Here is a 14450-nt window from a genome sequence, read left to right on the forward strand (position 1 = left end):
AGGATCACGTCGTGTTGCCCCATCAAATGCTTTCTGCAAGCCCAACCCCTGTTACGAGGCCATTGTATAACACTGAAACACGCGGAATTCAACCCGAGTATTGAAGCTGCACATACGCCAGGGCTAAGGAAAAAAATAGTGTAAAAAGCAGAAGTTTTAGGTTTGGGTTTTTTTAAATCTGTTTGGTTTTGTTTTGGGGGATTTTGGGTTTTTTTGTGTTTTTTATTTGTTTGATTTGTTTTTTGTTGTTGTTTGTTTTTGTCGGGGTTTTTTGTTTGTCTTGGTTTGGGGTTTTTTTGTTGGTTTGGATTTTTGTTTGGTTTTTGTCGGTTTGGTTTTGTTTGTTTTGGGTTTTTTGTTTTGTTTTGTTTTGTTTGGGGCTTTTTTGTTGTTTTATTTTGGGGTTTTTTTGTTTGTTTGCTTTGATTTTTTTGTCTTTGTTTGTTTTTTTGTTCTTCTTTCTTTTTCACTCCGGAGCGGATGGATTTTGCAGCACGCTCAGCCCCTCCTCCGGGCTGCCGGGGGGGCAGGACCGGTGGTGGAGGCGGTTCTTAGGACCCGGCGGCGCCGCCGCTGCTCCCCCCGCGCTTGGCTCCCCCTCCCGGCCCCGCTTCCCTCCCGCCGCCGCCGCCGGGGAGCGCGGCCGCTCCGCCCGCCCCGGGAGCCGCTGCACCGGGGCTGGGGGGACCCGGCGGGCAACGGGGAGACGGGATGGCCCGGCGGGGAGCGTGGAGGCTGTGGGCAGCGCTGGGCTACGGGCTGTGCCTGCTGGCGGGCGGGCAGGAGCCGGCGGGCGGCGGGCAGCCCTGGAGGCAGCTGATCCAGTGGGAGAACAACGGCCGCGTTTATAGTTTGCTCAACACCGGCGCTGAGTACGTCCCGGCGGGGCAGGAGAGACCCGGAGGGAACCGGTTGATGTTGGCGGGAGCGGTGACCGGAGGAACGGGGAACGTCCGGCGACAGGCACCGGCGGTACCGCCGCGCCCGGGTTCCGAAACGGTGCGGGGCCAAACGCGACATCCCTTCGGCTTCGGGCAGGTGCCCGAAAACTGGCGGGAGGGACCGGTGGGCGACAGCACCGCTTCGCAACGCGTACGGCCCGCCGGCCGCTCCCGCCAACCTTCCTCCTCGTCCTCAGCCTCATCCTTCGCCTACGCCGCCGTCGGGCAGCCCTCGTACCCCCAGTTCCCCTTCGCCCCCCAGTATGAGCCCTACGAGGCGCCCCGGGCGTACGATGAGACGTACGCCTATTACCGCAGCACCGGCACCGGCGGGGCGGCCGTGGCGTCGGCGGCGGCGGGTGCCAGCGTGGTGTACCCCTTCCAACCCCGCGCTCGCTACGAGGACTACGGGGAGGAGCAGAGCCCCTATAGAGCCCAGGGTTACTACCCGGCGGCCGAGCGTCCCTACGTGCCCGCCGCCCCCCAGCCGGTTGATGGGCTGGACCGTCGCTACTCCCATAGTTTGTATCACGACACGGGGGCTTCGCCGGAGCAGAATGGCCCGGACTCATACATCAACCAGCAACCCAGCATTGCATCGACCGATAACCTGCAAGCTCCCGCCGGGACGGGGTACAGGGGCCAGTACCCCCCCTATGAGCCACAACCGCCTTTTCGGGCACTGGAGCCTTACGCGGTTCCTCGCCCCGAGCCCTACCTGCCTGTCAGGAGCCCCGAAATGCCGCAAGCCGTCCCTGATAACCAAGCCCGGGTCAGTGTGGGCAGTGTCTACAGGCCCAACCACGGTGGACGGGGTGAGTCTGAGGGGGATGCTGGGGTGGGTGGCAGCTCCTGTGAGGTGGGACAGTGCCCTGGGTGCTTTCCTGCCCAGGGGGAAGGGCATCCCTGAGAGCAGAGCCCTCTGCGCTAGTGTTGATGCCAAGGATGCTGCCCTGGTACTACGGGGACAAATGTGGCCAAGGGGCCACCAAGGGATTGTTGGAGACACTGTATTTTGGGAATGATGGTGGTGGTGGTGGTGAAAAGCAGGGAGGAAGGGGAAGGGATGCGAAGGAGCAAGTCCTGGTGGAGTCTGGGATCAGGATGGGTCCGTGCTGTGGACTGAGGGGACACTGTGCTCATGGGGTGGGTCTGTGCCATGTCCTGGGGCATCCTGGCCGTGGGCCCTGGGCTGGGACACGCTCGGTTCACGGGTATATCTGATCGGCCCCCTGTGCCGGCTGCATCGGGGCCGCAGCAGGGGACCAAGGTCGCAGCAGGGCCACCGTCATTTCATGTCCTACTGACCCCGATCCTGACGAAATCCTGTGGCTTTTGGCTGAGGCTTGCCAAAAGTGTTTTTTTTTTTTTTGCTCCGTGGTGAAATTGGAAGCAAGGCTGGAGGATGTGAGGAGCAGCAGCCTGGGGGATCTGTTCCCTGCCTGTCCCTTGGGAAACCCATCTCAGCTGGAGCCTGTGACCCATCTGACCCCAGAACCCATCCAGCCCCATCCCTGGTTTCTGAGAAAATCCCATCCCAGAGGGTTCGTACTGGGGGAAGCATTTGTCCCACCCCTGCCCCATTGCGTGCGAGCGAGTAAACACAGCGAGAGCAGCCGGGCTGGGTCAGCCCGAGGTCTGGCCGGCCTTGCTGATGTGTGGGAAAGAGCTTGGGGACAGGAGTTGTGTGGAGAGGATCTTCATCCGCATCTCTGCCTGTCTTGCCAGGAGCAGCCGCTCCTGCCGGATGAGGGGATGAGGGATGCAGGGGTGAGGGATGAAAGGATGAGGGATGCAGGGGGGAGGGATGAGGGATGCAAGGGCTAGGTGTGCAGGGTTAAGGGATGAGAGATGCTGGCAGTCCCATGTTTCTGGGGACTGCTGCCCCGGAGATGACCCAAGGTGACAGAGGGAAATGGGAAGATGCTTGCCGAGCTTATCTCATCCCTTTGGCAAAGGCTATGTCCTTCAAGGATCCCTGGAAGCTGGGCCAGGAGGTGATGCTGCCCATGGCTCTGCCAGGGGAATCAGGGTGCCCACGGGTGGGTGGACAACCTTTGTTGGCCTATCAGCCCACCAGCAGGACATCCACCCCTTAGTACAGGAGGCCTCAACCTCCTTCTTCACATCTTTCATTAATAAATCTAAAGAAGGGAATAAAGTTCATCCGAGCCCAGGGAGGTGGCTCTCTGGGGCCTCTGTCACCTCCCTGGGGGTCACAACCTCCTTCCCCCCAAGCTCGTCACCTGCAGGGCCACCCTTCAGGCAGGTTTCTTAATTGAGCAAAACACTTTATAAAGCCGAATCAGATGTTAATTATGCATCTAAGCTCTTTAAGAGCCTCGTAATCCCGCCCGGCTCCGCCAGGAATGTGTGGCATTCCCGGCCCCTCACTGGGGCATCTGGGGGGTTAATTAAGCAATTAGATCCCCACCGACTTTTACAGGAGTTTTACTGGGGCTTGTGTGAGCATTGTGAGTTGTCCACCTCCCTCCATCCAAAGCAGATGGTGAAAACATCAGAAGATGAGAGTTGAAAAGGTTTTTAGCCCTAGATCTGTAGGTGGCCAGGCCGTGGTGGAGGTTTTGGAAATCTCATGGGTGATGGGGAATTTGATACCGACTTGAGTCACGATGGCTGTGGTGGCACCTGAGGATGCTGTCACCCATGGATGGGCCAGGAGATGACAATCTTGCTGGGAAGGTCTCTCTTTTGTGGTTTTGGGTTGCGTTTTGTTGCTCTCTTCAGGCATTTAACAAGCAGCCGGGGCTCCTGAGCAGATCCAGCGGGGCTGGGAGGGGATGGAGGGATGCGTGAGGAGGGATGCTGCGGGATGGTGGGGTGAAGGGCTGAATCTCAGTCACTTGGGGCTGTCCCCAATGTCTCCACTGCTCACAGCCACCCACTTGGCTTGTCCCCTAAGCAGCCGCCTCCTGGGAAAACCGTCGGAGCCGCTGTTTTTTCGGCTAAGCCCCGCACACCTGCACAAACAGCGCGGCGGGGAGCGGGCCTGCCTCTTTTTTATTATTCGAATTTTCACGGTGCAGAAGGAGGAAATCTTCTCTGGCAGCTCCCTGGGGCAGGCTGAGGGGCGGAGGAGGGAAAACAAACACTTTCTTGCTGTGGTTGTCCCTTTTTGGAGGCGATACCGGGGTGGAGGGGGCTGCCAGCCCCCTGGTTTGAAGGAGGTGGGAAAGTGCTGGCTCAGCAAAAAGGAGCAGGATTTGGCCAGCCCCGCATGGGGACAGTTTGGTGTCCTGCTGGGACAAGGGGACATTTGGAGGGTGGTGAGGCTGGATTCTGCCATCCTATTAACCCAAACCGTGCCGGCGCTTGCGATTTGACCCTTCGCTGCTGGGTTCTGAGCTGAAAATCAGGCGTCAGACCCTACAATAACAACGGGGCCGTGCACGGCGAGCTCTGTCATAGGGGGAAAAATAAACCTCCCCGTTGGTAAAGGGGTCAGGTTTCTCTCTGGAACGTCCAAGAATTTATTATAAACAACAGTGGGGAGGAAAAGCTGTTTTATAAAATGATGACAAATGTTCTTCTTGCAACAGGCCGGGGCCCAGGGGCTTTTCTCTGTTGCTTTTTTAATTATTAATTTTTTTAAGGCTTGGGGGAAAGTCTTTCCAAGCTTTTCCCCCCTGGTGTGCACGGCCCCCCCGGGTATTACATCAGCAGCGATGACCAAGTGAGCCGGGCAGGAAACGAGCTCCAACGGAGTGACGTGATCCCTCGAGGGAAGGCAGGCCCAGAAACAAGAAGGCATTGTTCTTTTTGCCCACGGAAAAAAAAACATAAAAAGGGAAAATAAGGCTAAAATACTAGGAGGGGAAAAAGGAAATGTGCTGGGAACTGTCTGGGTGTAAAGGGAGGAGGTGGTGTGGCTGGAGCCCCCTGGTCCCTTGAAAGGAGGTGAGGGATGGGGATGAAGATGAGGATAGGGATGGGAATGAGGACGAGGATGGGGATGAAAAGGAAAATGAAGATGGGGATGAAGGATGGAGATGAGAACTGGGATGGGAACAAAGGTGAGAATGGGGATGAAGGATGGAGATGAGAACTGAGATGGGAACAAGGGTGAGAATGGGATGGGGATGAAGACAGGATTGTAGACAAGGATGAGGATGGGGATGATGGATACAGATGGGGATGAGGATGAGCAGTGAGGATAGGGACGAGGATGAGGATGGTTATGGGAATGAGAGTGAGCATAGGGATGGAGATGGGAATGAAGATGGGGATAAGGATGAAGATGGGGATGAGGATGAAGATGGCGATGGAGATGGGGATGTAGATGAGGATAAGGCTGGGGCTGGAAGTGAAGGTGAGGATGAGGACAGGCTGGCGAGCTTGCAGGAATGAAAGCTCCCAAGCAGAGGTTGTTGCAGAGCAAGGCTTGACTTTGCAGAGGGAAACTGAGGCACGGAGTGCCTGGGGAGCATCCCCCCACACTGGGACAGATGTGAGGATGCTCTCCTGCTCGGAGGAGCCTTTGGGAAGGGGAGGTGTGTGAGGGCGTTGCTGGGGTGGGAGCTCAGGCTCCAGCTGGGCTCTGTAATGCTTTTGGAAAGCCAGGCAGCCCCCGCCCGGCCCTGCAGCTGGCTGGGTTTGGGGTGAGAACCAGGAAACAAGGCAGGAAGTAGGGACCCCTGTTTTTGGAGGGTTGTGTCACGCCCTGGTCGCTGGCTGCTGGAGGGGAGGGAGCTGGGGGGCTCAGGGGGACCCCAATAACCCCTGGCAGGGCGGGTGGGCACGGCCGGGTGGAATCGGTTCTCAGAGGGTTGAGCAATCGGGCTGGAGGAAAACGGGAGGTTGGGGTTTGCCAGCGGGAGCTGGGGGGGAAGGGGAGGGGAAGGGAGGATTTTCCATCTGCAGCAGAAAATTAAAACAACGTGGCGGTGACCAAAGCAAACCTTCCCCACGAGGTCAGGGCTGGCTGCCTCGAGCCTGCGACCAGTGTCCCCAAGCCAAACGCTGTCCGCAGGTCCTGCCCCCAAGCCCTCAGGGCTGTCCCCATCCTCCCGGCAGGTCTCCCCGACTTGGTGCCGGACCCCAACTATGTGCAAGCGTCCACCTACGTGCAGCGAGCTCACCTGTACTCGCTGCGCTGTGCCGCTGAGGAGAAGTGCCTGGCCAGGTAGGGACATGGGGACACGGGGGGACAGAAGGGGGTCGTTCGGAGATTGGGACATAGGGGGAGAAAGGGGGGTCCTGGGTCAAGGGGGTGCGTTGGAGGGGAACAGAGGAGGTACTGGTGGGAGGAGGATGGAGGAGAGGGGAAGGGAAGGGGAAAGGGAAGAGAGTTGGGCAAGGAGGAGAAGGGTGCAGGAGAAAAGAGAAGAAGAGGGAAGGGGAAAGGGAAGGAGGAGAAGGAAAGGCAAAAGGAAAGGGGAAAAGGAAGAAGGATGAAGGAGGAGAAGGGGAAAGGGAAAGGAGAGGAGAAGGCAAGAGGAAAAGAAAGGGAAAATGAAAAGGAGAGGGAGAAGAGAAAACGAAAAGGAAAAAGAAAAGGATAAAAAAGGAAGGTGTCTGTCAGGTGCTGCAAGGCAGGGGACCTTTCATCCTCTCCCCTGGAGGAACCTCTCCCTGCAGACACTCGCTGGGGTTTTTCCTCCCGGGGGTGCCAGAGCTGACCCCTGTGCCTGGGGGGCTCCTGTCCCTCGGGGCTGAGTCTGAGGGTGGGGGGGGGGCATTGTCCTTGACCATCCTGATGTCCCCAGCACGGCCTACACCCCCGAAACCACCGACTATGACGTGCGGGTGCTGCTGCGGTTCCCCCAGCGGGTGAAGAACCAGGGCACAGCCGACTTTCTGCCCAGCCGGCCCCGGCACAGCTGGGAGTGGCACAGCTGTCACCAGTGAGTGTCCCTGGGTCCCCCACACCAGCCCTCCCTTTTGCGGCAGTTGTAAGGCTTTTTTAATGGCATTTCCCCCTTTTTTTGTGGCTTTGCTTTGAGATCTTTGGGGAGGGCATCACCTCATTTCGTATCTATGTCCCTAAAGCCACCAAGCTCCTGCAATTAATGTCCCCAAGGACGGAGCTTGCAAGCTGGGATAGACCCAGGATTGATGGGGAGCCCCTAAAATCACACCTGGGAAGGGGATGGTGCCATTTGGGGGGTCACCCTGTGTCCCCCCCAGGCATTATCACAGCATGGACGAGTTCAGCCACTATGACCTGCTGGATGCCAGCACGGGGAGGAAGGTGGCCGAGGGACACAAAGCCAGCTTCTGCCTGGAGGACACCACCTGCGATTTCGGCAACCTGAAGCGTTATGCCTGCACGGCCCACACCCAGGTGGCTTTTTGGGTGATGCTCCAAGGGCTCCGTGGGGTTCACCCCCCCTCAAACACACCCTGAACCCCCCTTTTTTTTCCCCACAGGGCTTGAGCCCGGGCTGCTATGACACCTACAACGCCGACATCGACTGCCAGTGGATCGATATCACAGACGTGCAGCCGGGGAATTATGTCTTAAAGGTGGTGGGGGAGCTTTTTAGGGGCAAACTTGACCAATTTGGGGTCGGTTTGGGATCTTAACCATCAGTTTTGGGCCCACACACCTTTCTCGGTGCTGTCCCTTTGACTTAGGTGCTGCTTGTCCCCCCTCTTACTAATTTTTGGGGGTGCTTTTGCTTCCCTTTCCCTTGTTTTTAGGTTCAAGTGAACCCCAAATACATCGTCCTGGAGTCGGACTTCACCAACAACGTGGTGAGGTGCAACATCCACTACACTGGGCGCTACGTCTCCACAACAAACTGCAAGATTTCCCAGTAAGGAGATGTCCGTCTGTCCTTCCCTTGGCAAAAAAACCAACCCACCAAAAAAAGCCAGAGATGGGACCTGAGCTGTTTAGTTCCTTTTTTCCTCCCTTTCATCTGGGTTTTCTCTGCGAGCATCCAAAATAAAGCTGGATCTGGCCAGCGGTGGAGCTGGGGGTTGGTGTCTGGCTCCCTTTGGGGTGTTTATACTGAATTCCCTTGTTATTCCAGGGAGAACGAAGCTGAGTTTCAAAAGGAACTCTCCCCCCATCCCGCCTTTGAGTTAATGGTTTGAAATGTCTTCCTAAGAGCATTCCCCGAATCCTCGGGTTTATATTTGTCTTCTTTCAGATCTTGATGGGAGCAGCGCCAGCGGGACGTCACCTGCCCAGCCTCTGTCCCCCCTCTCGAGAAAGTGCCCGAGCTGGTTCCTCTGTCCCACCGGAGACCCCATCAGCAGCTCCTCAAGAGCCCCCCCCAAAAAAAAAAAACCCAAACATTTCTTCATGTTAAAAGGCGGGGAAGTGAGAATGACTCTTTGAAATATTTTTTATACTTAACTTTTCTTTACCCTTTGTTTTTTGTGGTTTGTTTGTTGTTTTTTTTTTTCTTTCCCAATTTCCTGAGGGAAACTGATGCTGAGTTTTAGCTGGAATAACGGCAGGGGGGCGTAAATACTGCATAAATGATGTAAATCGCATATTAGCAATAGAGAGCTCTGTATTAACCCCTTCTGCATTGTTTTTGGGGGGTGGGGTGTCTCCGGTGATGCCACCTCCCCTGGGGGGAAGAAGACAGCCCAAATTTGGAGGTGCTGCCCTGGCAGGGATGCTCGCCCCCTCTTCTCAAGGAGGCTGCTACGCCGGGATACTCCGGTTATTTTGGGGACCAAAGGTGCTGGAAATCCTGTTGCCTTAACGGGGGGCTCGCTCCGTCCGCGCAGCTTTTGAAAACGGGGAGGAGGTCTGGGAGCCCTTTGAGATGACTGGAAGTCTTGTTTTATTGTTGTTATTATTATTAATATTATTGTTATTTTCACGAGCTTTACAACCAGAAATCATTAAAACACTTTGCTTTGGAGGGGTTCAGTATTTAACTGAGGCCACCACCGAGGGATGTCCCGGGGGCCCCAAGGGCTTGAGGAACCCTTCCAGGAGGGTACGTGAGGGAAACCCCGTGTTTTTTTCACGTTGTCTTTCAATCCAGGGTGCCGGGGAGCAAAGGGCACAGCGCAGAAGGGCCCCCCGGGCCATGGGGCAGGGGGTCCCGGGGACAAGCAGGGTGGGGACCGGGAAGGGGCCGGGTCCCTGGTGCCGCCGTCGCGCCTGGAGAGGCCGGGGGTGCCGGGGGTCCCGGGTCCCGGCCCGGGGGCTGTTCACAGGGTCACATTGGGGCTGAAACCCCCCGCGGTGTGATGGGGGAAGGGGCAGCGCACCCACCCGCAGTCCCGGGCCCGGGTGCGGGGGGAAAGTGTTTGTGAACTGGGGGCACCTCCCACAGGGAGGAACCAGCCTCGGGCTTTATTACGCAGGATTTATTATTACATATAATGTTTAGGATAATGTAATAAAAATATAATTACATAACTAAATATAATAATAAAACTGTTATTATTTAAGCTGCAGCCCACCCGCCCCCGAAGGCCCCCGGACCCGCTCGGCCGCCGCTGCCCGACCCAAGCGGGGAGCAGCCGGCGGGATGGGGCCCCGCTTCCCCGGACCGGCTCCACCGCCCGCCAATCCCGGCCCGGGACAGCGCTCGGCCCCACCACTCCCGCCCTGTTGCTGCCCCCGCCCATTTGCGCTCCACCCAATCCCTGCTCTCTCGGCCCCGCCCATCTCTGCTAGGCCCAATCCGGTCACCGGCCCTCACCATCCCGTCCCCAATCCACCCAATCCCGACCCGTCCTTTCAATCCGGTCCCGCCCCCTTTTCCGCTCCCCCGCTCCGCTCTCCCCTGCGGCCCCTATCCCGCCGCCGCTCCGCTCACGGGGAGCCGCATCCAGCCCTTTCTCCCGCGGTTTCGGCAGCGTTGGGTCGCTGAGACCTCCGGTGCTCCCCGGCTCTGGGGACTTGAACGGGAGCGCGGGAGCAGCCTCGCTGCGGAACCCCACCCACCCGCCCTCCCCGGGCTGCGACAGCGGGACCGGGACCCCTGTTGCTCTGCAGAGCGGCGGGATCGGGGCCGCTGGGGAACGAGAGTGGCGGGACTGGAGAGCCAGGCGGCAGTCGGGCCGGATTGAGAGAGCAGGCCGGGATTGGTCGGATCGGAGACGGGTGGGCGGGGCCTGATTGAAAGAATGGGTCGGGATTGGGCAGAGAGAAGGTGGGCGGGGCACGTCTGAGCGGGTCGGGATTGGCGGGACCGGCCGAAGTCTCGGGCGGGGATTGGTGGGCCGCGGAGCGCGGGTGATCCGGGCCGAGAGCGCGGGAGCGGTTCCTCTAGGGCCAGGGGACTGTTGCCGGTGTCACCCACGCAGAGTCAGCGGGACAACCCTGGAACTGAGCCCCAGGGAGGGCTGAATCCCGGATGAGAATGTGGGGGACCGCCCGGGAGCTGTGGGGCTCCAGCACCCCCATGGCCACATGGATGGGTGGTCCTTTGCTGGCGGGACACCCAGGCCAGGCGTGTCCCCAAGGTGCCATCACAGAGGCAGCAGTGCAGACACAGTTTATCGTTCCCAGGCTTTATTCAGCTCTCACCCCACACTCATGCCGAGGCACGGGCGCACCTCCTGCGCCCCACACCAACAGCCAGCACCGCCCCGGCCAGCCCCACGCCAGCCACCACGCAGATCAGCGCTGTCCCCACACTGGGCACTGTTGTCACTCTGCCTGCGAAACCAAGGGGGAATGTTAGCACTCGTCACTGTGGCCGTGTCATGGGGCCACAGCCAGCGGGGACTCATCCTGACCTCCCTCCTGCCGCTCTCCCACGGTGCCCAGGTCCCTCGAGAGGAGCACAGGGCCAATGACCACGTCAGCTTCAGCCTCTTTCCCTGAGAAGAAAGGAGCAGTGAGGCTCCAGCAACGCCAAGGTGTCCCCTCCGTCCCTGCAAGGACCTTACCATTGGCATCATGGCGGCGGAAGCGGCGGCTGGGCCATCGCTCCATGGGGTTGAGCCTCCGGGAAAGAGCGGGGGACTCGCAGTTGCCTGTCTCACAGCAGCTGCAGATGTCCCGGGTGCCTTCCACGGGTGCCCATCTAGAGCAGGGTGGGAGCGTTGTCACCAGAGCCCTCCACTGGCACCCACGGAGCAGTCATGACCCCCAAGTCTGGGTCAGTGACGCATCCCTGTGCCACAGGGGGGTTGCAGGATGCTGCTGAGGACCTGCCCCACCCTGGTACAGCGGTTACTCACGTGTTTCTGGCTTTGTTGAAGGAGCAAGCCTTGTTCAGGGGGTCTGGGGCTTGGTCTGCTGGGGTCACCTTCAGGTGGCAGGTGATGTAGATCTGTGGAGAGGGCAGGAGAGATGGGGACACGCTTGTAGGGGCCACTGGCTTGGTTTGGTGCTGGCGCAGGGGACAAACAGCCTTACCAGGTTCCTGGCGTCCCCCGTGAACCTGAACACATCGATCTTGAAGCGCAGGATGTCCTCCCGGGGCCGGGGGGTGACGAAAGCAGAGCTGGTGTCATCTGATCTCCCATCAACCAGGCACCTGGGGTGGGACGGGGCGGAGGATCAGCATCCCGGTTGGTCCCCAAGTGCCACCACCAGTGGGTCCCCAGGGCTCACCCATTGAAGTCGATGATGGCATAGTGGGGTGAGGAATCAGTGCCGGGGCTCAGGGCGGCCACGCAGCTGTCCACGAACAACCGCAGTGGCACGTGGCTCTCGGTGCCCACCTCCGCTTGGATGTTGAGGACATCACCCAGCTGGAAACCAGTGAAGGGTCTCTCGGCGCTCCAGTCCTCTGCAAGGCAGCAGTGGGGTGATGCTCCAGCTGTCCCTGAGCTCCCGTGGGACCAGAGCCCAAGAGCAGGAGTTTGCCATGGGATAAGCTGGCTTTCCTAGTGGGTTGCTGGGTCCCTGAGCTCCTCCACATTGGGAAAAAGGTAGAAAAACCCCCATTGGTGGGTCAGGATGGTTCCCACCTACCGTTCATGAGGCGCAGGGAGAACATCAGCCTCTCTTCGGCTGACAGCGTGGAGCTGAAGGGAGCCCAGGTGGGCCGGATGGCATTGCTGCTCACGTTCTCCCTCCTGGGCAAGGATCGCTGGGCATCAGCACCCAGCCCCGTGCTGGTCCCTGAGGACCAGGCCGGGCGATACTGAGGCCGGGGAGCCCTTACCGAGGGTAGTGGCACTCGATGGGGATGACGGCGGGGTTGCTGCGGATGATGACGGGGTTGCTGGCGGGGCTGGGGTCGTAGTTGAGGAGCGTGCGGTAGATGAGGGAATTGGGTGTGATCTGGGCAGAAAAGAGTTGAGAAGCCAGTGGCAAGGCCAGCCCCACCTCCCACCACCACCGAGCCACGTGGCTGAACTCTCCCGACTGGGAAATTCTGGGGAAACCCAAAGAAAGGGAGAAAAAGCCAGGAAAATGGGGATGGAGAAGGAGCCTGCTCCATTCTCAGCACATTAAACTTCTTAATGGGCCAAAACATGAGCAAAACGGTGCTGATTTGGGGGCTTTGCACCATCGGTGTGCCTCCAGCTGAAAGGGCAAAGCGTTTTCTGGGAAAAAACCTCTGGTTTGGGGGAAATACCCACTTGTCCTTCCCCTAGGGTGTTCCTCCATGGTGCTGTGCGTCTGGCACAGGAGCCTGGAGCTGCTCTGGGGGGGATCCCGGGGCTGAGAGAGCACCGAGGGGGAGAAGCTCTTACCTGCACAATGCTGCCGCACTCGTGGAGGCCAGCGGTGAAGGTGACGGTGTTTTGGGCAGGGTTGAGCGAGGAATGCTTGCATGCCGCCGGCCCCAGCGTCAGGTCGGCCGGGTTGACCAGGCGGCCGGTGCTGAAGAGGTCCCTGTTCACCGTCACCACCAGCTGAGCCTCCTGGCACTGCACCCACACCGGGTGATGGGCCGAGACGGCGCGAGATTGAGGATCTTCCATCCAAGACCAGGCGTGGGGGTCTGCCTGTGCCCCCCAGGAGAAATCCCAAGGTGGGTAAGCAGCCACCTCGCCTGCTGCCCAGCAGAGAAGAGCGAGGATCAAGCCGCTTTCGGGTCCCATCCCTTTGTCTTCCAGCAAACCCCGGCACAGAGAGCCAGGGCTGCTCCTCCAGCCTTTATATCCTTTATGTCCGCCCCTGGGCACCCGTTTGGGGACCAATGGCACCCAAAGGCCAGCCCTCGGGGTGCGGGAGAGGGGAGGCATGACCCAGGCATTTCCGGGGTGCCGGGACCCCCTGTTCCCGGGCGAGGGAAAAAAACATCCTCGTCAGCCTCTTTGGGGAAGTTGTTTAGAAAACTCGGCAGAAGACGGAGCCGAGGAGACGGGTACAAAGTGGCTTGTTTAGGTTCTAAGGTGATAAGGGGCTTTTCAAGGCTGCCGGGGAGGTGACAGGAATGGGGAGAGTGGGTGGGTGACCCCAGGCCTGGCTCTTCCCGTCCCCTCCTTGGGGACCAGCCCTCCCTGGTGCCACCGCCCCCCTGGGACTTTGGTTTTCCATTCGGATGCTGATGTGCTGGGGGGGCTGGAAGCCCCCGTGCTCCCAAATCCAGCCCAAACTGGGGCTCTCAGCATCCCCCAGCTCCACTGCGGGGATGTTCGGTCACTGCTGAGCTGCTAATGGAGCCTCGTCACCACTGACACGAGCGTGGCCGTTCCCAGCCAGGGCCCAACAACCCCTGCATCATCCTTGGCACTGAGGTCGTTACCTGCAGAGCTGCAACTTTGCTTTTTTAATCTCTGCTTTCCCTCACGTCTTTCGCTTGTGTTTGTTTCGTTGCCTTTGAGGAACCGGCTTGGGGATCCCAGTTTGGATCCCACCCCCATGAGTGGGGCTGGGCATTGCCCGGCTCCTCACAGCTGGAGAACAGGGAAAACTGCTTAAAAATGAACCCTCTGTGTTTTCAAGCCTCATTATTAGGGTTTCTGTCCCTTCTTTTGAGTGTCTTCACCTCTTTTTCCCTGCCAGGGCTCTGCCAGCATCCCCTTGGCTCCATCTGAGGGATGCACCGTTTCACAGCCCGAATCCCTCTCTGTCTTTTGGGATGTCCCTGGCAGGCCTTAGGGACAGTAGAAAGCCTCTGTTTTGGATATTTGAGCCAGAGCTGCTAAGCCATTTCTGGGAAAACGCAAAGAAACAAAGTTTTGAGGGCAGATGTCAGCCAGTCCACTCCTAGCAGAAATCCCACTGAGTTTGGAGCTGGGACCGGACTTGGCATCCCCAAAACCCATCCTGTGTGAAGTTTGCTCTTCCCCCAGGAGCTGACGCCCCATCTCTGCTGCTGTCAGTGGGCCCAGGACTTCTCCTTCGTGTTTCGAATACCTTGAGGTTGGCGCTTGCGTAGAAATGCCAGGGATTCCAGTGCGCTGAGCCCCGTGCGTCAGGAAGATAAGGGCAGTGGGTGATGCTGAATCAGTAAATAAGCGGTTGCGAGAGCATCGCTACTCACCCGCGTCCTTGGCTCCAAGGACCACGGGGGAGGCCCCATCTCACCCCATCGCATCCTGGAGAGACGCAGATCGGGGCCCAGCTCCGGGGTCAGGTCCTGGGTCTCTGGGTACCACGACTTGATCCCAGCAAGGACAATAAATCCCTCGGACGGGTCACCTTGTTTTACGCAGCTT

General features: G+C 58.8%; 2 protein-coding genes across 3 annotated transcripts; one reads left to right on the plus strand and one right to left on the minus strand.

The window, feature by feature from the left end:
• Positions 1-609: 609 nt before the first annotated feature.
• Positions 610-8788, plus strand: LOXL1 (lysyl oxidase like 1). The gene is made up of 7 exons (XM_065847465.2): positions 610-1756; positions 5976-6084; positions 6668-6805; positions 7089-7245; positions 7332-7427; positions 7605-7720; positions 8060-8788. The coding sequence occupies exons 1-7, from the start codon at positions 712-714 to the stop codon at positions 8064-8066; spliced, it is 1668 nt and encodes a 555-aa protein (XP_065703537.1). The 5' UTR covers positions 610-711; the 3' UTR covers positions 8067-8788.
• A 1604-nt stretch (positions 8789-10392) lies between these two features.
• On the minus strand, positions 10393-13057 carry LOC136106807 (zona pellucida sperm-binding protein 3-like). 2 transcript variants are annotated; one of them, XM_065847444.2, is made up of 9 exons: positions 12537-13057; positions 12002-12120; positions 11809-11912; positions 11446-11623; positions 11248-11368; positions 11070-11161; positions 10776-10912; positions 10623-10706; positions 10393-10542 (listed from the first exon to the last, which is right to left on the minus strand). In XM_065847444.2, the coding sequence occupies exons 1-9, from the start codon at positions 13029-13031 to the stop codon at positions 10418-10420; spliced, it is 1455 nt and encodes a 484-aa protein (XP_065703516.2). In that variant the 5' UTR covers positions 13032-13057; the 3' UTR covers positions 10393-10417. The 2 variants fall into 2 exon arrangements, with proteins under 2 accessions (XP_065703516.2, XP_065703515.2); XM_065847443.2 differs by having other exon boundaries at positions 10623-10912.
• Positions 13058-14450: the final 1393 nt, after the last annotated feature.

Source organism: Patagioenas fasciata, chromosome 12 (genome assembly GCF_037038585.1).
Source record: "Patagioenas fasciata isolate bPatFas1 chromosome 12, bPatFas1.hap1, whole genome shotgun sequence".
Lineage (NCBI taxonomy): Eukaryota > Metazoa > Chordata > Aves > Columbiformes > Columbidae > Patagioenas > Patagioenas fasciata.